Here is a 24,074-nt window from a genome sequence, read left to right as displayed (position 1 = left end):
TGTTCCTAGGAAAAAACAAACAAGACTTTTCTTATAAATGATGTGGCTTCTAGGCAGAGGTACCCAGTAACTGGGGAGAAGCTAAAAAGCTTTTGCCACTTTTGACACCTTCATTCAACCAGAAATTTTAGATGCCACAATGGATAAATTGCTCCAGATGTTCATTTGGCTGACTAAAGAAGGAAAAAGCAAAGGAAGGGGAAAAAAACGAAACATCCCAAACAAGATTTTATTAAGGTAATGCTATTTATACAAGTTAACTCATGCTAGAAAAAGCATTAATGATACATGTAAACAACTGTTTACAGAATACTTTTTCTTTGTAAAGGTGCAAATGTTCAAAATGTAAACGCAAGAATGCCAACCTTTTGGGCAAAACGAAGGGGTTTCACCTCTGGGAGCTGTCCCAAAGAGCCCCTTGTGTTAACCATCTCCTCCCCCATTCCCAACACTCGAATACACTGAAGCTGTGAAGGCTTACAAATAAAGCTATGTAAGGAAGGTTTTAACTGGTGTTGCTAAACTTTGCAGAATTCATGGTCCACCAAGCCCAGTACACTGGCTTCTTTTTATTTGTGCTGCAAACACTGAGAATAGTCAAGCCCCAGGCAGGCCGCCATAAATGACTGGTCAAATTGCATTCATTCTTTGCCCCAAGCAAGCTGCAAAAATGATACCAGTTTAATCCATTTGCGATTTTTAAGGCTATAATCCTCTGAACCGACTGAGAATGAGCTATGTTTCAGAAAAAGATGGCAGTCACAATACTTTCACTGTAATGCTAATCACTTCTTTCCATGGTGTACTAAGATAAGCACTGTTATGCCACAGAGCCCCAAAATACACAGTGCTCTGAAATTGTAATGAATAGAAGAGAAAGGAAGTCAACTGCTTTTTAAAATGTACCACGTTGCTTCTCGATCCCAACGACTGCTTAACTGCAGCACACATGGGCCTGTGTATATAATACAGGAATATTCACTCTAGTTTGTGCTCCTTAAGTTGACAAGAGATATAAAGTATGCAGAATGTGAGCCTCATTATTGAAGCAAAGGGACACATTCTCAGGAGATGCTTCACTGAAATGAGGAGCATATTAGTACGTTCTTGCTCATCCCAGTGTTTGGGATGAAATTACCCACAGTGTGTGTTATACTCCTGGTTGTTACACTTCTGTTCTTTGCTTAAGACACTATGCACACTAATCATTTGTTTTCAGTTTTCCCATGAGACTGACAACTTCAGGATATAGCTTTCTGCTTTCAAAAACCTACACAGTGATCAGAATTTGCAAATTACTTCATCTGGAAAGCTGCATGTAACAATCCACCCATTTAAAGTTAACGTAAAAGTTCTTATAGTATAAAAAAAGATAAAAATTCAATGGAAAAAGGCTCAACGTATCTGCTAGAACTATTGCAGCATCTCTTACCTTGCTCTTGGTGAAATAAATGGGGGCTTACACAACTACCTTCAATTTCAGTGAGATAAGAGTAGATGTGATAATGGTTGACCAAATTCTCTGTAGAGAAGGTTAAATGATAGAAGAATGTGTCAGATACACACTCACCTTCAGGACAGATGCCGTTCTTTGAGTGGGCCATTGTTTGACAGACCTTAAGTCCACTTTGAGGTCTTAAGTTATTACTAAGTTAAGAGTAACATCAAATTCCAGTTTGTTCAGTAAGTCAGGATGAAGGGAAGAGACAGACAAGGAAAACTACATGCTCCAGTCCGTTTGCTGAAGAAAGTAGGATGGTCTTCTGTAACAGTACGACAGGAGGGGAAAATGTGTTCAACGTCCATTACATTCCCACAAGAAGAGGCACCGGCAAAGAATATAAGTGATCGTGCTTTTACTAGAGCCTCAGAGAACTCAGAAGTCATCAGGCTGATCAGTTTTGACAGGAATGAACACAGAGGAAGGTATTCCTCTCATTGGTTGTTTACCATATATGAGATTCACAATGTGTCATTTTGATAACTCCTACGCCGCCACCAAGACGACGGTAGTTCATTCCTCCATAGAGTCTGCAAAGAAAAAAGCGCTTTTTTGAATATTATTCTTATCCAACAGCAAACAAATAAATGAATATCCACATGGATATATTATGATAAAATAAATGAGATGATTTTTGAGCACAGGGTTACAACAATAACCTTTCAATACTGAATAAGTTGTAGCCTAGCCACTTGAAACTATCTCCTTTCTAAAGTTCAAATTCTATCCATATATTTGGCAAGAGGATTTAGTTATCTGCAACATCATAATCAGTCTACACATCGTACAAAGCAGCATCTTCTCCAGAACCGATAGTGTCTCAGATTTCACTTTTTAAACCAGTGTTTCATTCTCATTGGGAGCCAGAGCGGTACAGTGGTTAAGGAGGACATTTTTTGTTTGATTTAGTGCACACCAAACCCACACCTGCCCTCATTTATCTTTCCTAAACTACTAGTATTTTGAGTCTTGGGCCTGTCTTTATAGGGTATTTCTCCTTGCAAACCTATAACTATTCTAGGACTTCAAAACATGTTAAATACATTCAGGTCAGTGTCAGTTTGTGGGAAACAAATAAATAAATGGCACACAGTTTTCACCCAAAAATCTGATTTAATCTCATTACTTGTTCCACTGATTTTATGGAATTTTAAAAAGTATGACCACATATATTTGACATGCCAAAATGTTACATAAAGACATACAACTGGTGTGTGATTTCACAATTTAGACACCTGAGACTGAAGCTGGCTTTTTGCACAATGAATCTTACTATGAATTTCAGAATACCTTCAAAATTACAAACTGATTCCATTCTCCTCCTCCTATAAATGTTATGTTACTTAGAGATGCCTGCTTCTTGACTACAAGTCATCAATCCAGTGACTTACTAAAGGCAAACTCCCAGCTTTTCATTTTCACACAGTGCAATCCAGTTGTGGGGGGAGTGTCGCAGTGGCCGGGTGATGGCGCAGCAAAGGCTGTTTTGCCTCCCAAGGGGCTTCGGGTAGCACACAAGGAAGAGAAAACAAAATACTCCTGCTGCCCAAACTGCCCCATAGGCAACACAAGCTTATGCCACACTTTTGTGTGGTGTAAGTCTGCAGGTCCAGGGGTCAGCATTCCTTGGATGGAAAGATGGTGGAAGCCAACGTTGACTCCACACTGGGAATGCCCTGCCCCTCCTGTGCCAGCTTCCAAGTGGATGCCACTGCTGCTCTGCAGCGGCTTCAACCTCCGGGTTTCACTGCCGCAGAGAGGCCCCCAAGTGCCTTTGCCCCTTGTGCCAGCAGAGGGGGCAAATGCATCGGCACGGCCCTCTGCCACTTCCTATGCGCACTTGGCCGTCCCCCATGTGGATTTAGCTGCCCATATTTTTTATTCAATTAATAATCAAACTCATTCACACTCTTAGTTCTGAGGTTGGATTCCATCAGCTACCCCAGGACTACAAGGAGGAAGAGATGCAATCATACCCGATTTCCCTCCTCACTGTTATTTGGTTTTTGTTCTCGAGGATACGGCTATTGAAAGGGGCCTCCCCTCCAGCTAATGGGGAAATTGGTAGGATTCAACCCACTCTTTCAAAAGCCCAGCTGTTATACAAGGGAACTGTATAAATGAATAAATAATCATGAAAGGAAATCTGCCATCTGCTTCTGAAATTTCCTCAAATAAATAGGCAGACAGGATCATCTTATCTGTAATGTATCTGCTTTCAGAGCTAACTTGGCAATTCCTGACTTAGTCCCTTGAAATAGTTATCAGATTAACTCATGGCAAGATTCCATATTCCGTTTTAAACTTTTGAGTTGCTAGCCAGAATAGCGGTCAGCTCATATCTTGACTAAATCCCATTTATAACCACCAAAGTTAATGAACAATTTTCCAAGTTTGGGGTAGGGAGGACTGACTCATTATAACTACAGCAGGAGGCTAAAAATCACCAAAACAAGCTCAAGTTTCTAGTCATCACAGTTGCTCCAAAACGCAAAGGGTTGAGCCCAAAACTTCCATTTTGCTAACTGAACCTCCCTGCAATACAAACAGCCTTCCCCAAAGGAACAGATGTCTGCCAACAGAAGGCTTAACCATTATGGGAATGGGAACTCTGGATTTACTCTGCAATTGTTTAGCACTAGTGCCTTGAGTTTGTCTCAGAGAAAAGGCAGCACACAAATATCAGACAGAAGAGCTGCAGAGCCTCATATGTTTTGGAGCCAGGGTACGGCTGCTGCAACATAGCCAAAAAAACCAGCACAAAAAAACATAGCATAATAGCTAATTCACGCTCATTCTGCCCACTGCTTCCAAGGATTATACTAACTGGGCAATCTATGGCTGGGTCTCACCAGTATTTTTAAAGCTTAAATCTGTGCAGAGTTCTGGTTGAGGTTGGGGCTTTAATCCTAGCATACCGGGGTAGAAGGATTTTGAACCCCTCAACCTTCCATATGAGTGACTCCAGTTTAGCTTTAAGCCGTGGGAAGTTCCAGCCACACATCTCCCTATATCTCATCTGTTCTGACACTAAGAAACACAAATCTGGATAATGAAACCATGTCAGCTGTACACACAGAAAATCTCTACATGGAAAAATTAATGGGCCATGTGTGTCTGTATATATATAAATATACATATAATTATCTAATTATCTATGAATATGCTAGTTCATGAACTTGGTATCACAAGCAGTTTTAATTTCTTTCTGCCCTCTTGCACCTGACAGATTATTCAAGCAGCAAATGCCCTTCAAGGATATAAATAGGAGCTGGAAATCCTATTCTGCTTAGACTCAGAGAAGCAGTGACTTTCCAGCACAAGTTCTTTTCAGCACGCTTCCCTTTGGCCCCACAATTCAATTCTTGTGGAAATTGCTCTGCTTTATCCTGGGTTCCAGACTTAGTCCCAGAGCAAAATGTTATCATGAAAGCAAAGACTTCCTCTCACAGAGTGCAATTCTCCTGTTCCTCCTTCACACAGGAGTCTGAAATACCCCATGAAATTTTAATCCTAGGGATCACCTCTACCGAGCAACAGGATTTTGGGGAGAGACCCTTCAAGCTGTGGCGAGGGCAGCCGGGCGGGGGGGGAGGGGGGCCTACTGCTTTAGCTACATTACAATCTCAACCTACTGTGAAGTATGCACTGAGAAGTATTTTGTATTTAGAAGTGCATTCAAATCCCAGTTTACCCTTTGACTAAAAATAAAAACTGAGGAGTGGAATACCCCCTGAAATTAGACTTCTAATTCTATGCCAACAGAGGCTGGTACAAAATGCTTATTTTACTTGTAAATTATATCAATTAATCCCATTTGTCTTTTGCATAATATCTGCTGAAGAAGAAACAAAGTGTTCTTTGGAGTTTATACATTCACACAGAAGACTCGTTCCTAAGCCTTGGTTGTCAGTGTGAGGGCAAACTGCCCTCCACATATAGATATTTTATTTTATTTTTATTTTAAAATTCGATTTGGTAAACCGCCCTACCCCCAAAGGGCTCAGGGCGGTGCACAACAAACAACAATACAATAAAACAAATCGAATAACCCCAGTTAAAATACAAAGCCTTAAAACTATAAAACTACGGCAGCAGTAGTAGCCTTCAATAAATAATTTGATTAATAATAGAAGACGTCTGGCACCCAACCCCAGTGATCGAACCCTGGGAAGGGAGGGGATTGGCAGATGGTCCAATAGATAGCCAGTGTGCAGGACAACACGAGGGGCGGGCTCAGCGGCCGGCTCCCTCAAAATGTGGGAGATGTGACAAGTATCTTTTCTGCCCAGAAAGGGTACAACATGGAGATTTGTGCTTAGTAGCATGTAAGAAACAGAAGGGAAAACAAAACCCAACTTATTCAAGAAGTCAGAAATCAAAAAAAGTTCAGAAAAGCAGAAGGAATAATTAAAAATAATATATATAAGATGTCTTTATTGCTCATTGCTTAAAGAATGAATTGTTAAGAGCTTAACTGGCTGCTGTGGGATTTTGGGGCTTTGTAGCAGTGGTCTGTGTGGCTGTACCAGACCACAGCCACACAGCCCAGAAAACACACACAGTCAGTTGATTCTGGCCATGAAAGCCCAGAAAACACACACAGTCAGTTGATTCTGGCCATGAAAGCCCAGAAAACACACACAGTCAGTTGATTCTGGCCATGAAAGCCCAGAAAACACACACAGTCAGTTGATTCTGGCCATGAAAGCCCAGAAAACCCACAACAGTCAGTTGATTCCAGTCATAAAAACCTTTAACAATACATGAAACACATAAAATTACAATAATTCAATAGAAATTTGAATCCAAAGATTTCTTCAGAAATAATAACCTTTGTGGAATCGTCTTCTACAAAACTGTAACCCAATATGGAGCAGATCAAAACCCTGTAGATGTGCAGCATGTAGTCAGTCGGCTCTTTAGGAGAAACATGCACCATATTCAACCTCCAGCAGGGTTACATCTGGTGGCAATGCAAGGTACTTATCCAGCACTGCCTTAAAGAATTTAGTCACAGCCAGCACCAGGGTAACCTAAAACCCTTTAAAGCTTCTTATCAGGATGCAAACCATGTCTCCGGCAGAAGTGCACACAGACAGTCTCAGACTGAGAAAGTTTATGAACTTTAGCTTAACTCACTGATTCGTACCATCAGAGACTTAAGTTGTCTTTTTCTGCTGCAACCCAGAGGACAGGTCGCAAATCCAGACCTCATCTACATGAAGGCAAGAGTGGACTTTTCAAGGCAGTGACGCATCAGTGCTGCTCATCTTTACTGAGCAAAGAGCCACACGAAAAACACAAGGGAGAGACAACCTCCTTAGCTCAAATGGAGTAAGCCAAACCAAGGAAAAAGGATAGTTCTTCAGAAAAAAATCACTATGAAGACAGGTGGATTACCTAAAAAGATGTCCTTTCAAGGAGGATTCATGAAACAAAGCAATCCATTTGAAGCAAGGAATCAACTGAGTAGAAAGCATGCATGATATGCCAAATAATCCCCATGATAGGTATTACAGACTAGCACAGAAATAGCCAATACTTAAGAGTACCAAAAAATGTTAGGAAAAAAAATTATGGACAGAACTACTCACAAGCAGTTAAAACTATTATTCCTGCACTTGGAAAACACTATTATTCCATCTGCTGGAAAAACAGGACCACACTGTAAGGAGAACATCTTGCTCCTTCGACCCACTTGTCCTATTTATGGTTCTGTGAAGGTTCAATATCTGAAAATCGGTATGTTTATAAACTCTCAGCATTGATTTATTTTATTTTCCAGAATGAATCTAAGAAAATTAGAGTGAATATGTAAGATTTTTTTTAAAAGTTTACCTCCACGTGTTAGCATCCGGGTCAAACACTTCAATGGTCTTCAAGTATGTTGTTCCATCAAAGCCTCCCACGGCCATGAGCTGTCCATTCACCACAGCAAGACCAACCTAGATGACAAAGATCACAGTATAGGCTTTAAAAAAATCTATTCTAAAGGCATCCATCAAAGGATCAAGTTCAGGGCCTGATGTATGGTAAATACTTGCCCCTTGATGGAAGAGTGTCTGGTAAAGGGATAACAAGCTGGATCCAAATTGTGTTTTCTGCCAGCAGAAGAGAAGAAGTGGAGCAAGCAAGGGGATTTTTATTAATCCTCCCCCAATCCATGAAGATCTCCACACTGCACCCAGCAGAGTCCCTGAGAGTCTCCTGCCTTCCAGAGGTAGCATCTCAGAGCATGCACAGAGTGGTAACAGGGCGGGGGGGGGGGGGGGGGGGACTACAAAAAGTTTCATTGTGCAAACAGAGTTCCGGTCATGGTATTTTGGATCTGAATAGATGAAGAAGAGTTAGGATTTATACCCATCCTCAAGGCAGCTTACAAACTCCTTTCCCTTCCTCTCCCCACAACAGACACCTTGTGAGGTAGGTAGGGCTGAGAGAGTTCAGAAGACTAGCCCAAGGTTACCCAGATTAGCTCAAAGTCCCCCTGCAGGCTTTATGTGGAGGACTCAAGAAACAAATCCAGTGCACTCAGGTGGAGTAGGGAATCAAACTAGGTTCTCCAGGTTAGAGTCCACCTGCTCTTAACCATTACACCATGCTGGCTAGTAGGATGACAGAGCTTGAGTCTAAGTAATTTGCTGATCAGGCTACAGGTCTAAACTCACAGTGTTGGATCCCATCTAAATTTCATGAACATCTCCGCCCTCCCAACAAAGCACTTCAAAATGGCCCCTGAAATGCTACTCCTAAGGAATGGGGGACTCCCTAAGAGCAACACAAGGCACAAGTTGGAGAACTGCAGAAAAAGACATAAATCCCGTTCCACCAGTGCATGCAAACCTTTTTTGTGGGGCCCAACCCATATACTTAAGATACAAGCTGTAGATGGGGAAAATAGGACCCATCTCTGAACCAAACTCTTGGGCGTATACACAGAGCGTAGAACAAAGGGAGGAGGATTCCTGCAAATTTCCAACTGTTCCCTCCCTTCATCCTCTTCATGGGGATCACCCCATTCCCTATCAGCAGCATTTAGGGGATATTTGGGCTGCTCCACTGACAACATCCCTTCCCCATATGTGGAATCCTTTTGCCGGATCCAAGCCTTATAGTCCCATTCCACAATATCCTTTAACCCACCCATCCATGCAGGGATGAGGATTGCCCAGATCAGGCACATCTGCACAGACCCTACTTAAACAAAGCATCCAAGGAATGGATTGTTTTCCCTTTGTTGAGCTCATTAAAATATGTTCCTTAAATGCTATTCTAGTATTTGAGCACATGGCACATGATGAATGCTACATTCACCACTACTACAATGCCTATGGGTGCAGCGTTGTGCTTTTGAGTCACTTTTGCTGCCTGAAAGTATCAAATGGAAAAGAAAGGTTGGAATGAAAACAAACTTGGGATAGCAAAAAATCATAGTTCTGCTGGCTACATTTCCTCATTTCCAAATGCAAATGTAGGTGTCATCTACTGCTATACAAGTCTCCTTAGTCACAGTTCACAATCACACTGGCCTTCTCCACATGCATGATGGTCTATGTAAGGCAAGTTTAGTAGCAATTGCCAAATCAAACAAAGCTTACCCCGCTACGGCGTGATGTCATGGCCACCACAGGAGACCACTGGTTGGTCCTGGGGTTATATCGCTCTGCGCTGCTAAGTTCTGTAGTGTCGTCTCTACCTCCAACAGCATATATCATATCTTGGTATACTGCACAACCTAGATGCTTACGCCGGGTACCCATGGGTGCTATTGTGTGCCAACGGTTTTCCTGGGGGTTGTAGCGCTCCACTGTGGAAGAACCATACGCTATTGATTAAACAGGGTTGGCTTGGGGTTTCTTTTAAGTCAAGGACGAGCAAACAATGAAACCCAACATCAATGCCTGAAGTTTGCATCTACTCATTCCCATTTAGTAAGACTGTAACAGCAGCCCTGCAGGACTAGATCAACAGTCCACCAGGTTCAAAATTTGGTTTCCACCAAAAATCAGTCAAGATGCTTCCAGAAAGTCCATCATCAGGAGACGAAGGCAATGTCCATTTCCCTGCTGAACCTTGGATTCACTTCTGCAAACTGTAATGCTTTCCTACACTGCAGGGGAAGGGTCATCAGGATCTAACCCAACACATGTTTTCCAGCAACTGGCATTCAAATGCATGTTGCTGTTCAACTTGGCTGTCATGGCAAATAGAAGCTGATAGACCCATTCTCTCCATGGACAATAGAACATGGGTCTCTCCCCACCAAATCTTGACCCTAGATACAAAGGGAATTTCTCAAGCTGATTTAGTTGGGAAGTTCAGGCATCTAATGTACAACCAATGAAGCAAGAGAACTTGGTTTAAAAAAATCCCAGAGCTAGACAGTACTGTCTATCAAGTGCTATTGTTTTCTAAGCAGCATCTTCCTTAAATAAGTCACTTCAATTATCTTCAGTATATTGTGATGGATATCCAGCTGACAGCAGTCTCATGGAAAGAGACAGCTCCCATATAGAGATACCTGTGTTCAAAGGAGATGTCCCATCAGAGCCCCCAACAGCATAAAGGAAGCCCCCTAGCACAGCCACAGCGACCCCAAGGCGCCTGGTACTCATGGAAGCCACTCGAGTCCATTTGTTCTCTTTTGGGTCATACCTGGAGCGAGACACCAAGAACATCTCAATGAAAAGTTCAACCAAAACTCTTATCTCCTGAAATCATCATGTAAGTTACATCTTAAAATAATACCTTTCAACAAAAAAATAATACCTTTCGACAATATTGAGGCAAGAAACACCATCCTGGCCACCCACAGCATACAGGTAGCCACCAAGAACTGCCACCCCTACACTGGTTCTGCAGGTGCTGGTGGGCGCCACATCGCTACTCCATTGATTTGTCTTTGGGTCGTATCTAGAAAGGACCACAAACATGTCAGATCTTTGTTCTAATCCTCTACAGAGTTCTCAAGCTTTGCTTACAGGTTTTGATTTGCAAGCCTTTTCTGATTCTGTTTGTGACACTTGAATGCATGACAAGGCTACGATACAGAGCAGACCATTTCGCTATCCAGAGATACTTCATATCTGTGGTACTGCCTTTCCCAATATGCCCCCCCAAAGAGCATTCCACTCAGCAAACAACAACTTACTGATGGTCCTTGGCCTGAAAAAAATGTCCAGCTGTCCTCAGCCAGAACTAGAGCCTTTTTAGCTCTGGCCCCAGACTGATGGAATACGCTTTCAAATGAGAGCCAGGCCCTGCAGGACTTACTTCAGTTCCACAGGGCCTATAAGACAGGAGCTACTGTGAAGAACAAGGCACTTGTCTGGGATCTCATTTAAACTGGACCAGTATGTGGGCAATTCTGCTACATGTGCACATTCAGCACACCAATGCATCACCTGTTTGGGCTACGGCTCCGTAGTTCACATGTAGTGCTTGAAGACCCACTTTAAATGAGATACTCACGAATGTGATACTGTGCAGGCCAAGATCTTTTGCCTTATAACCATGATGTTAGAGGCCTCAGACTGGGTATAACTATGTCATTGCTTAAATAAAGTTAAGGCACTTACACTTCTAAATGTAATAAATACACCAAACAGTACAATTATATTAAAATTATACAATACATTTATGTTTCTAAAGTAGTAAAGGACATTTATATTTGAGATATGAAAAAGCAGTACTGCATATTTTTCAATTCTCCACCCTCCCCCATATTTTAGCCTCTTCCTAGGAAAGAAGACAACAATAGGCTGCAGAGTTTCCAGTTTTATATTTCTGTTCGAGAGGACAGATAACTGCAGCAGCACATCGTCTGCCCAGACGGAGACTCACCTGGGCATGACATATAGACACTTCTTGTGCACCCAGATGCAGAGCTGAACAAGCAATATACTCACAGCTATCATTCCAGCAAGGCCATAAGTAGAAGAAGAATTTGGATTTATACCCCATCTTTCTCTACTATAATGAGACTGAGGGTGGCTTACAAGCTCCACTCCCCCGCTCTCCCCACAACAGACACCTTGTGAGGTGGGGGGGGGGGGCTGAGGGAGTTCCAACAAACTGCGACTTCCCCAAGATCACCCAGCAGGAATGTAGGAGTGCGGAAACACATCTGCTTCCCCAGATAAGCCTCTGCCACTCAGATGGAGGAGTGGGGAATCAAACCCAGTTCTCCAGATTAGAAGCCACCTGCTCTTAACCACTACAACACGCTGACATCAGGGGGCCTCAGTTTTGTCTTGCAGTGAACTCACCGTTCTACACTGTTAAGATAGGAGGAACCATCGTGACCCCCCACTGCATACAAAAGGTCATCCAAGACGCTGACACCAACGCCGCACCGCCTTTTGCTCATAGAAGCCACCATCCGCCACTCGTTGGTTTGAGGGTCGTAACGCTCAACACTGGAAATTGCATCCCCGCTGCACCAGCCACCCACTGTGAAAGTGAAATTGGAAAGCAACTGGTGGACAGGTGCAATATCAGTTTGAAAGACATTGTGTAAGAGAGAAACAAAGGTCAGAAACCTCACATACATCCAAACAGCCTACTTTCTTCAGTACTCTGGGAAGTTTACTCTAGTGCCGTGGTGGCGAACCTTTGGCACTCCAGATGCTATGGACTACAATTCCCATCAGCCCCTTCCAGCATGGTCAATTGGCCATGCTGGCAGGGGCTGATGGGAATTGTAGTCCATAACATCTGGAGTGCCAAAGGTTCGCCACCACTGCTCTAGTGCTTCTCCAGCTAGGGAAGGGTGAAAGACACACACACACTTTTTTTTTCAGGGGTGGGGGGTCTAAACCTGGCTGAACATTCCTTCTTTAGCCAGCCAAAGTGTGGTTAGGTTGAATGTCTCCTGAAAGAGGATCCTCAATTATTCATACTAAAAATGAAGAATGGGTTGGATCCCATGGGCTTTATTCAGCTACTTGTCCCTGGCTTTCCTCCTCCCTTACATTTTATTCTCTCAATAACCCTTTGAGATACACTAGGCCGAGTGTGTATGACTGGCCCAAGACCACCCAGTGAGCTTCCATAACTGAGTGAGGATGAGAACCTGTGTCTCCCAGATCCTAGTCCAACCACTACACAACTTGTTGCATCTTCGGTCTCTTGCATCAGGGAAAGGCTCCTGACGTCAGACGAAAGGGCTACTGATAGTAAGATGGGTCCATGATATCCAATAAACGAATACAAAACTGCTGATTCTCTTTTCTCCCATGCTCAAACCTGGTGCAAGCAGAATTGCTGTGCTGTCCTAATAATGTATTGTTGAAGGCTCTCATGGCCAGAATCACTAGGGTGTTGTGGGTTTTCTGGATTGTATGCCCATGTTCCAATAGCACGTTCTCCTGATGTTTCGCCTGCATCTGTGGTTGGCATCTTCAGAGGATCTGATGGTAGTAAAGCAAGTGGAGTATATATACCTGTGGAATGTCCAGGGTGGGAGAAAGAACCATTTGCATTGGTTAAAAGTGTTAAGGTTGCAATTTGCAAGTGTAATTGGCATGTGTTAAGTGGAATCCACCTATTTTAGCATATGTATGTAACACCGAGGTTGCATAACCAATTATTAAGGGCATCTGCATAGCAGTTGCCTAGCATTTTAATCCATTTAATTGCTTCCTGCAGAGAGACACCCTGTGTCTGGGTGGTGTTCACTAATCATTGCCTTGATTCTTGTGTTTTTAAATATTGCTATGCAGATGCCCTCACTAATTGATTATGCAACTTCAGTGTTACATGCATATGCTAAAATAGGTGGATTCCACTTAACACATGAAAATTACACTTGAAAATGGCACCCTTAACACTTCTAACCAATGCAAATGGCTCTTTCTCCCACCCTGGACATTCCACAGGTATATATACTCCACTTGCTTTACTACCATCAGATCCTCTGAAGATGCCAACCACAGATGCAGGCAAAAAGTCAGGAGAAAATGCTACTGGAACAAAGCCATGCAACTCAGAAAACCCACAACACCCTTGTCCTAATAATGTTTCCATGGGGTATGGAACATAATATTCCCTTTTTCTCCCCCTCTTCTAAATGCACAAGCAAGGGTCTATCCCCACTCACTGGAGGCAAGGTGATGGCTGCTGGTGTGTTTGGGGAGAGGGGAGAAGGTGACAGAGTTGGTTTAGAAGGGCGAGGGTTCCAAATTCAAACCTGAGAAAACCTTTGTAATACATGTTACTTTCTGTCATGGTCAGGAAATCTGTGCCAGATACATTACTGGAATCTATAGGAACAGCTACACAGCGTACAAGTGTTCCCAATGCCTTACGCAGGTATTTGTCAGTACATGCCCCCTCTTCACATAGCTGCAGTGGAAACAGACTAACTCGGGCCTAGTTTATGTGAAAAGGACCACAGCTCAGTTTTGGAACATACACTTTGCAGGCAGAAAGCCACAGTTCCAGCCCTCAGGCACTTCCAGCTTAAAAGGGACTCAAGTAAAAAAAGAAGGAAAAGACCTTCCCTGGAAGTTCAAAAGCAGCTGTCAATCTCAAAAGACACCATACTGCACTGGTATGCTGATCTCCCTCCTTCCATTGCAACCTTGGGCAGCTGAATGCAGAAAGCAAATAGGGTACAGGCAGCACTTCCTGCTCTTCCATGGAGCCTCCCAAAGGCAGATGCTTACTGGAGAAAGAATGCTGGATGAGATACGATTGACCTGATCCAACAAGGCATTCATTCTGTCTGCTTCCCATCTACGTCAATCACAACACAATGCAGATGGTTATAATAACAGGCCCACTCGTTTTACTGACTGAACACTGGAGAACTACAAAGTGGTTTCCCAGGCTACATGCACATACCTGCAAAGAGCACTTCTCCACAGCGGATGGGTTTGCGTGGGCGAGTTCTTGGACCCTGCATCAGTGGCCGCTCTTGGGGCAACAGCAGATAGTTCTTGGCTTCATCCACTAGGTCCCTGCACAGGATAGCTGTGTCATACATACCTTCACCAAATTACTATAATTCCAAGAGCAGATAGCCCCATTCATTAATTAAAACTCCAACTACCAATAGCCATATGGAATGTACCATTCAAAGTGCTTGCCCTATATTTTCCAAATACTCAGATGAACCGTGCAGTCATAAGCACTTACACCTTTCTAAGTCCACTAAAGGCTAAGATGGGAATAACTGTTTAGGATTTTAAAATTAGAAGAAAAGTGTTTTGCAGTGAACAATTCACAGATTGCACTTTGTAAATTCTGTCAAGTGTTTCACCAGTCAATTGACATGCTCCTAGTAGCTCAGTTTTCTAAGAAAAAGCCATAGAACAAATTTATTCCCACTATAACCAGTCACAACATGTTAACAATGCTAGTCAACTTGTCAGAATGAAATGCAAACAGAAAATGTGTCTAACATTTGAAATAAAATTGTGCTAGGAAATGGAAAATATGGAGGATATCTACAGCTACTGAAGAGTCACTAGTTCTTGCCCAGTTGGCCAGAGACTTAAGGTGATATTTTCTCTGGATCAACCCATTTATGCCTGTAGCTAAAATGCACATAAATCTGCATCCACCAGCAAAAGATGATATTGCCATATCTGTTCCTCCCATATACTCCCATGGCAACGTCTAAACTTCTTAGGGGTGTTTACATAACTTCCCTCCCATTGGACAGCAAACACATCTTGATCTTCAAAATAGGATAATAGACACAGAAAAACAGTACTTCAACTGAAGGAAGGTTTTTAGATTTCACTCCGCCCCCTTCAAAAAAATCCTAATGGGTTTCTCTCTGCCAATGGCAACTTACCTACATTCTTCATCGCTTTTAATTAATGGATCTGAACCAACTGTGCCCACCAGGAACTTTGGACTGAGCAGAGGTAGCCGGACGTGTTGCAACACCTGTGAACAGAGAATGGATGAGGAGGAAATGGGAATGCAACAGGGGCACAGAAGAAGCCTGGCAAAAATCACCATTTATGGAGAGTCCTTTGACCTTAGCTGCAGATCTGGTTACCAGGCACCAAAAGTCGTCAGGCGCAATTTAGACACAGCGCCAAAGCATTACTGGCACTCAACACCAAAATATATAACAGAAATTCCATTGTTTAAAGAAGCTTGCCCAGTTTCGTTCTCTGTCCTCTTAGCACAACGTTGCCATAAATTCATTGATCAACCGTCTCTGGAGGTTGAATGACGATCCTATCCGTGGTCTGTTAATTTTGACACTATCAAGCCATAGTTTAGAAAAGCTGGGAGTGACAAATGAGGTTCAGACCAGTTTTGGATCTGATTTGCTCGCTGACTGCAAAGTCAGTCAATGCAGATAATTCATACAGGAATGTCTTCCTTATCCACCTTAGAATGATATCTTACAATGCTTTGCATCAGGGAAGCCACAACAAAGATCTCTTAAGCTTATAAAGACAGACCTGAGAGGGAACTGCACAAGTTAGTGCAGGCTGCACAAATGTAAGTACCCGTAGTCCAAAACATGGAGCACCGAATATTCTGAATATATTAAAGCGCACCATGAAATCTTGCTTGTTGAAAACAAAGAAAACTCAGTGGAGCTTAGTGGACCAAGAAAGCCTTCTCATGCCTTCCTAGCAGTCAAGACAGAGTGGGAGAAGGAGGACTGAGCACTGAGGAGAAGGTGCGAGGAAAGGACACATATTCAGCTAGTCCTCATCTTTTCCTGATAGTTCCTTTTGTTTCTCTCCCCCCACTCCATTTTGGTGGGGCCTACTGCAGTCTGCCCTCCCACTAACAAGTCATTCCAAGACAGGCCCCTCCTAAATGAAGACCGCCTTCATGCCTGCACGGCCTCAGAGGAGGGGCCTTCCCAACTTCAGACCTGCCAGTAGGGGAGTATAAAGCTATGTAATATTCGCATGATCAGTGCTTGTAAATCTCTCCAATGCTGTTGCCAACCTCCATGCCCGGCCTGGAGTTCTCTCAAAATGTGACAACTAATCTCCGGACTAGACAGAAAACTTAAGCTTTGGAGCATGAACTCTGTGACAATTGCACCCTCCACACACACACTACTGAAATTTCCCAAACTGGAATCGGTAACCTTCTTCGCCCTCACGGATAGAAGGAAGGAGTGGGTCTTCTTCTAATGGCAAAGCGTTGCCTGCACGCATGTGCTGTAGCTCTTTAAGCAAAAGGGTGAAAGCAGAAACTGAGAGTGTGGGCAGGGAGAAGCAGACCATTCAGAGAAGGCTTCTAGAATATACTTGAGGATGCCAGGCCTCTAGAATTAATCCCCGCTCCATGGGTATGGCCACACGTAAAAATGTAGCCACGTTCCCTTTATCACCTTCCTGAACTGTTGTAACTTAGAGGGGATTCTCCTTGTTAAGTTAATGTGTAAATCATTGAATACGTAGATAGCACTTTGTGTGTTGGCGCATCTATTTAACTAAGAGGACAGATGTCTTGGTGAAGCCACCTCTATCCACATATCCCCCCAAAAAAGAATAGCTACCTGGGGGAGCTGAGGTCGCCTCTCCTGAATGCTGTATTTTACCCATGCCATCACAGCGTTGAACACCTGCTCTTCACTCCGGACGTTCAGCTCGTCGCTGGAGATGATGTCGATGAGCTGGTTGGCTGGAAGCAGCATGAACTCCTCACTCTCCATCACCTGGGCAGAGCGGTGAGAGATACAGGATTGTGGGAATATTTTTAGAGCCATCAGAAGCATTCAGAAGAGAAACACAGCATCGTAGAGCCCTCGGGTGCCCTCCGCTCCCACAGGCTTCGGCAAAGGCAGGGTGGCACAGGCACGGCACAAGTCCAAGCCTCACAATACGGGGTAACTTTACAACACACCATACAGATTAAAGTTAGCCGGGCCAGGGGGGCAGAACAATTCACTCACTATCTGGGGAGCTTCATTTCAGAATCTCGCCACCTATGAATTTATGAGCAGTATTCCAATGAGCAGGTCTCTCAGTTTCCCCATACCCATAATGCAGAAATAAACAGTACTAAGCCTAACAGGGCATCAAGGATAAAGATGGCAATCCTCCAAGTGATTTACAGTGCAATCCAAAGCAGAGTTACACCCTTCTGAGCCCACATATTTTAATAGACTGAGAAGAGTGTGATTGTTTAGGATTGCGCTGTTGGAGTCTTCCATTTGCCCTTTTTTCAAGTTGAGAAGAAGATTCCTAAGTGGTGGGAGGGAGAACAGGACACCTGAACACAGACCAGTACTTGCTAATAAAACAGTGTTACTCTGTAACGCAAACAAAATCCAGAACACAAGCCTCAAATAAAAATTACCAAAACGCTGTCAGGTAAATCTGAAAAGCCTTCCTGGCCTTGGTTTGCAGCAGAAGATAGTGTCTCAGGGCACGGAAGTAGACTCACTTGATTTCCCACCCCTCCCTTCGGTCTCTGTTGCCCTCTCTCTAAATATACACACAGAGCATGAGTGCAAACACACTTCATAGGAAACAAGAGACTCCTTGAAAAACCCGCCAGGGACCGAATGGCTGTGAAATACAAGCCCCTGACAATTTGCAAACATGTCAATAATGCCCAGGCCCAGGATAGAAAGTACATTTCTCAGAGCGCATGACAGAACCCAGAGAAACTCTTCCTTACACTTGGAACAGGGGAACGGACCCCGCCTAATCCCCCACTGTGAGTTGGCAAACTGTACAAACTCTCTCTAGCTGCTTGCTGTTTCCTGGAAGGCCAAGAGACAGACTGCACAAGGCCAGGGCAGTGTATGACTGACAGCTCGGTCAACGGCTGGCTTTCATGTGTGCTGGAGATTACAACAACAAGGAGACTGCCAGCAGGTAGTAAGCCAGAGTCTGGCCTCGGTTTGACTTAGTGGGTCACAAGTTATGCAGGTCTGGATCTTGCCTAAAACTCAAGAACCAAATGGGCAACTGACTGATCAACAGGCAAGCTCAGCCTTGCCAACTTCTCAAAAAAGGGAGTGGGGAAAAGGTGGCTGACACTGTGCTTTTTGAACACAACCAAAATTGCTGCAGAGTCGGCAATTCCCTTCAATGCAGTTACGTAACTACAGTCTGAACTCATAACTGTTAACTAAAGTCATAGCAAAAAACTGTCAGTGCTGCTGAATTGATCTAATCCACTGAGATGTGACAGTCAACCCGATTTCTTGAGGACATCTGCTTCACATCATTACAGTCTGGTCTTATGTTTCTTAATGCTAACTGATCACTGAGTTCCAGCAAGAGAGACTAGAAGAGAGACCAGGTTACTTTTTCATCTGAAGTCCATGTACACATTGTAAGTACATTTTTTCTTCAGGCTTTTTTGCAGCGCAGTTGAGCGCAGATAAAGACAGTCCTCTGTTTAAGCACTGGGTCACTACTGACCCACGGGGTAATATCACATCACGACATTTATTAGGCAAATTATGTTTATGGGATGGTTTGCCATTGCCTTCCCCAGTCATCTACCACCAGCAAGCTGTACACTCCTTGTATCGACCTTGGAAGAATAGAAGGCTGAGTCAACTATGAGGAAGCTACGTGAAACTGACTTCCTTTGGGATCGAACTCAGACACGCCTGTAAATATCTACAGCAAAGCACTCCAGAACAGATTTAGAATCCATAATGCTTGGGTTGTCAATGGATTATTTTAATTCAAAAAGTTATCGCCTAGGGTTTTTTTTTTAACATAAATCAATTTTATATCTATGCTTAACTTTTCCCCTAGACTTAAGACAACTCTGAATTTTGGATTGATTGGAACATTATACCAACCTCATATTTATGACCACCAAGCCAAGTACAGTCCACCAGACACATCCACACCAGTTTGAGAAAACATCCTGCTTTTCTGGTCTGTTTGCTGATACTGTCAAGCACCCAGCAGCCTACCCTACAGGTCTTGGTAGGCCTGCCTTACATGGAGTCGCAAGTCCTGCTTATAGCAAATTAATCCAAGCACATGGAAAGGGGCTTCAGCTTCATTAGAATATGAGTTACGCATGGCTAACATGATTTCATGCTAAGCTGCCTAGCTGGTTATCAAATCACGCTGCCAAAAGCTATGATGGACAATCTGTACCGCAGTCAAGCCCACAGAATTCAGAGGCATTCTTCAGGACTGGTCCATAATAGTGGTAATAGTGAATTAATTACCATTATCAGGTACTCTCTAAAATACAAACACAAACCTTTGTTGCAAGGTCTACCCACATAGGTGAATGAGGTGATACGACTCCAGTAGACAAGTGGAATAAATATGTTATGGCACAGGGGCAGAGCCCATTAATTATTTTACAAATGAAAAGAAAGCACACAGGTTCGTGAATTTGAACAAAGCGAGGTTCGTGTGGTACAGGAGAGGGGGCGTAGTGAACGGAAAATGTGGCAGAGAAAGGAGCCTGGACTGTATCACTTCTGAATAAAGATGGGAGATACCATTTTCAAATGGTTGGCCACATTTAAAAACCTCCCTGAAAATTATCAAAACAAAGCACCGAGAAGTTTCTAGCTTAGCCCTCTCCCTGCTATTTTGATTTCATACTTGAAGATAGCAATCCCATGTAGAAGAGCATTCGAAAAATCCTGCATTCTGCAGTGGTTCAGTCCATTTCAACCCCTTTCCTCTGCTGCATGTGCAAATCAGGGCCACTCACCTCTTGGAAGTTATGCTGGGTGAATTTGTCAGCAATTCTCAGCAGTTCACGGCATGAGTGGGTATCGGCAAAGGCTCTGATACCAAGGCAATTGGAAGGATCCAACTGTCTTTTCAGGAACTCACAGCAGGCTTCCTGGATCTCAGCTAGCTGGAGGAGGCAGGCGGCTGGCAGTAAGGTCTGGACATTACCCTCTTCCACTGTAATCTGAGAAGTGTATGCAAAATCAATCAGCAACTCCATGGCCCTTTCGTCAATGTCTCTGATGACCACCTCGGTCTGCCGACTCTCTGCCAGCTCCCCCGTGAACATGGCTCGAAAGTAAGGACTGCAGGCTGATAGGATCACCCGGTGGGCATAGATCTTCTTGGCCCCCACAACCAACACCACATCGCACAGCTCCCGGTGCTTCCGCAGCAGGTTGATGACCTCCAGAGTCTGCCGAGGGTGCTTGTCCGAGATGTAAGGCATGCGAGCGGGCTGCGGCACCCCTTCGGGCAGCTTGTTGGGATCTCCAAGGGTGCAGCGGCTTGTGACATCCATTCCGGTTTCACCTGCTCGATTATTAGCACACCTGGTGAAGGATGACAGTGCCAGCGGTTAGAGCATAAAATCCACAGATGGATGCAAAGCCACAGGAGTCTGCAGAAGGCAGAGAGAGCCTGGAGCCACAACTCCCAATTTCCAGACAAGAGGAAAGGGAACTACTCCCAATTTCCATTTTGGGGAAAGGGAACAGAATCTGCTTCCTCATACTACAATCATAACCACAGTCACCTAGCTTCTAAATCACTGCACAGCACTAGCCAGAAAATATCTCAATTCAGAACTGATAGTTCAACTCTAGGAATCCTTAATTGGTTGAGAGTGCTTTCCTACTGCAGTCACTGTAATTACTTCCTGTATAAGAACATAAGAAAGAACCTACTGGATCAGACCAGAGTCCATCTAGTCCAGCAATCTGCCACTCACAGTGGCCCACCAGGTGCCTTTGGGAGCTCACATGCAGGATGTGAAAGCAATGGCCTGCTGCTGCTCCCAAGCACCTGGCCTGCTAAGGCATTTGCAATCTCAGATCAAGAAGGATCAAGATTGGTAGCCATAGATGGACTTCTCCGCCATAAATCTGTCCAAGCCCCTTTCAAAGTTATCCAGGTTAGTATAAAATTTAACTAGCTTTCTGTCTATCTTCCAATGCAAAATATTTCAGCATATACTATGGGCCAAATAGACCCAACACCTAATCAAATAATTTTTCATTTTGCATCTTACCTGCGCATTGGCTTTCCGTCCATGCACTGCAAAGAGAAGTTTTTGCCCCACGTTTCTCTGCCAGACCTGAAGGAGAAAAAACAGTGTGTAGTAACTTTGGCGATCATTACAGTTTATCATTAGGTAAAGGTCTGCCAGAACAGCAAAAAAAGTGCTTAAGTGGAATGCTAGAGTTAAAGTTATTTTTCAAATACTGAATTTTACCAATGTGATTTATCCCAATTTTCATTCGGATAACATGAGCATTTTAGAAATTAGAATACACGCACACAATTCTGCTACCCACCTCATGGTCATCTATCAGACAAACATGCATCTAAGGTTGCAAATCTAAGTACATTACACACACACAATAAAACACTATCTAAAACAGTTTTTAAAAATCCTCACTTGATGAAAGCTAAGGAGAACATCCTCCAGAAATAGCATTCTGTGCTTATACATTAACAAGCCGTAAAGCCTGTTGCATAAATAAATACAACCTGCTCTAAAAAACTCTTGGTGGGTTAATGGTGCTCACCGAGGGGGCCAACCTCTTCTGCCTTTCCTCCCCACTAAGCCCTGTATCACTAGCACCCTCCTCGTCCTCTTCCCGGATGCCTGCATTGACATGAAATGGTTAATGGCAGCCACTGAGGGGTGCTCCCCTCCTGCCTTTCCTTCTCCCTCAACCCCATGTCATCAGCTCCCTCCTCCTTCTCCTCCTCTTCCCATATGCCTATTCCTCTTCCCGGACTCCTGTATCACCACATAACAGTTCATGGTGCAGTTGTGGTCACCAGGCATCACAACCCTCCCACGGGGAGCAGTCAATGCCTGCACTTGCTCCTGCTCAGGCAACTGCAGACTGTACAGTAACTGTAATTATTCAGCTGTGTGGGAGAAGGGTGAGTGCGGGAGAGACTGAGTAATAGCTACATTCCACTGTTTTGTGTTGTTTTTCACCTGTTCTGTGTATGTCCCACCCCCAAGCCATATGTGCATGGTGATTGGTTGGAAGTGAGTCATCACCACCCCAGCTATAATAGGATACCTCCCAAGTTCAACTCTCATATCCCATTAAAGTTTTAGAATGCCTAAAATTCAGCTCAAGTATAAATCAGATAAAATCACCGTTACTCACCAGGTGATGCGGTAGAGATGACTCACAAGCCTTGGTATATCAACAATTCCTGACTTCAACTCATTTTATCCATGGGCTAAAAAAAAAAAAATTGATGACTTTTTAGGTAAGCCTAAAATTAAATTATATAATCTTCTGAAAGATTTCTTGTCATCTTAGACTAAAAAAAGTTCCTCTCAAATAAAATACTGGTGCTTAGGAATGTGAAGATTTTCTCCAGTGTTGGAATAAAATTTTGTCCATATAATTAAGTGCTTAGATCAGAGTAATTCAGTAAAGGATTGCACAACAGATATGCAGTGTTATCATCCCATATGAGCTAGGATTCCATCTAACTCAGTGCACACAGACTTTTGTTGCAATCCTAAGAATGTTTTCCTGGAAGTAAGCCCCATGGAATATACCTGAATAGACCAGTTAAAGATCACCCTCTAAATCAGAGATCTTGGTCTGGATGATCTCTACATGGGATTGTATTGCTAGTCAGTATGCAGGATAAGATGCACATTCATACACCACCTAACAGTAACTGACAAAGTTAGTTTTCACACATGAAGTTTATACCCTGGAAAAAAGTCTGTTTTTTTTTTAAGAGCTACTGGACTCATATTTTCTTATATACCATCTAAGACACTGAATATATGTTAACTGGAAATAATGCTTCAGGCTTCTTAGACTAAAGACAAATAATCATTATGCAAAAGACTTCTGAAGCATTTAGAATTTATATCCAAAAAGTCTGGCCAAAATTCCAACGATTTCTTTCCAGGATGTCATGCTGGAAACTGTTTCTTTTGCCACATATAATTCACAGTCAACTCAACCCCAATACCATTTCCCTGAATTTGAGCATCTCTTCAAACTATTTTCCGCAATCCACTAGATTTCCTTCACTAACTTTCCTGCTTCAGCACCACCACGCTCTCTCAGCCCTAAAGTGCCAATTAACATACACGACATCACACATTTAATAACAGACATTAGCTTAGACAGCGCTTTATACTAGATCCATCGTAGTGCTATTAGGCACAACAGATAAATGGAACCTTCATATGCAATGGCAGTGTACCTTTGAATCATAGTTACTGGGATGCAAACCACAGGAGAAAACTATTGCCTTCTTGCTTGGGAGCTTCCCAGAAGTACATCCCCCACCCACCCACCCACCCACCCACCCACAGTTGGAAGCAGAATACTGGATGAATCTTTGGCACGACAATCCAGCAAGGCTCTTATAGTGTTATTTCTCTCCCCCCATTTTATATCCATAAACCCACCTGCCATAGTTCATTCCCCACCACACTTGATCCCACCCCAGAAACTGACCTTCTAGCTGGGAACAGCAGCTTATTCTGACGAAACATCCGTCTTGGGGCTGCAGAGGTGCCCGACACAGGCTCTGCCACTTGTGGAGGAGGTGAGGCGGGGGAGCAGAGCCGCCGTTTCCCGGTTTCTCCGATGGCATTAGCAACCCCCCCAGCGTCAATCAGCCCCGGAAACTGCCCGCTGCCTGTTCACGCCCCCTCCCGCTGT

The 24,074-nt window shown here is 43.6% G+C and overlaps 1 protein-coding gene across 1 annotated transcript; it reads right to left on the bottom strand.

Moving 5' to 3' along the window:
* Positions 1-215: 215 nt before the first annotated feature.
* KLHL20 (kelch like family member 20) lies at positions 216-24,056 on the bottom strand. Its single transcript, XM_048498564.1, has 13 exons — positions 23,868-24,056; positions 22,542-22,617; positions 21,419-21,484; positions 20,147-20,720; positions 16,995-17,153; positions 15,309-15,403; positions 14,351-14,466; positions 11,773-11,956; positions 10,274-10,417; positions 10,026-10,159; positions 9,103-9,311; positions 7,343-7,449; positions 216-2,031 (listed from the first exon to the last, which is right to left on the bottom strand). Exons 3-13 carry the CDS (start codon positions 21,439-21,441, stop codon positions 1,947-1,949), a joined length of 1,830 nt encoding a protein of 609 aa, XP_048354521.1. The 5' UTR covers positions 21,442-21,484; positions 22,542-22,617; positions 23,868-24,056; the 3' UTR covers positions 216-1,946.
* Positions 24,057-24,074: the final 18 nt, after the last annotated feature.

This window comes from Sphaerodactylus townsendi, linkage group LG05, assembly GCF_021028975.2.
Source record: "Sphaerodactylus townsendi isolate TG3544 linkage group LG05, MPM_Stown_v2.3, whole genome shotgun sequence".
NCBI lineage: Eukaryota > Metazoa > Chordata > Lepidosauria > Squamata > Sphaerodactylidae > Sphaerodactylus > Sphaerodactylus townsendi.
The sequence above is the reverse complement of the archived record's forward strand: the minus strand, read 5'-3'. Positions and strand labels throughout refer to the sequence as shown.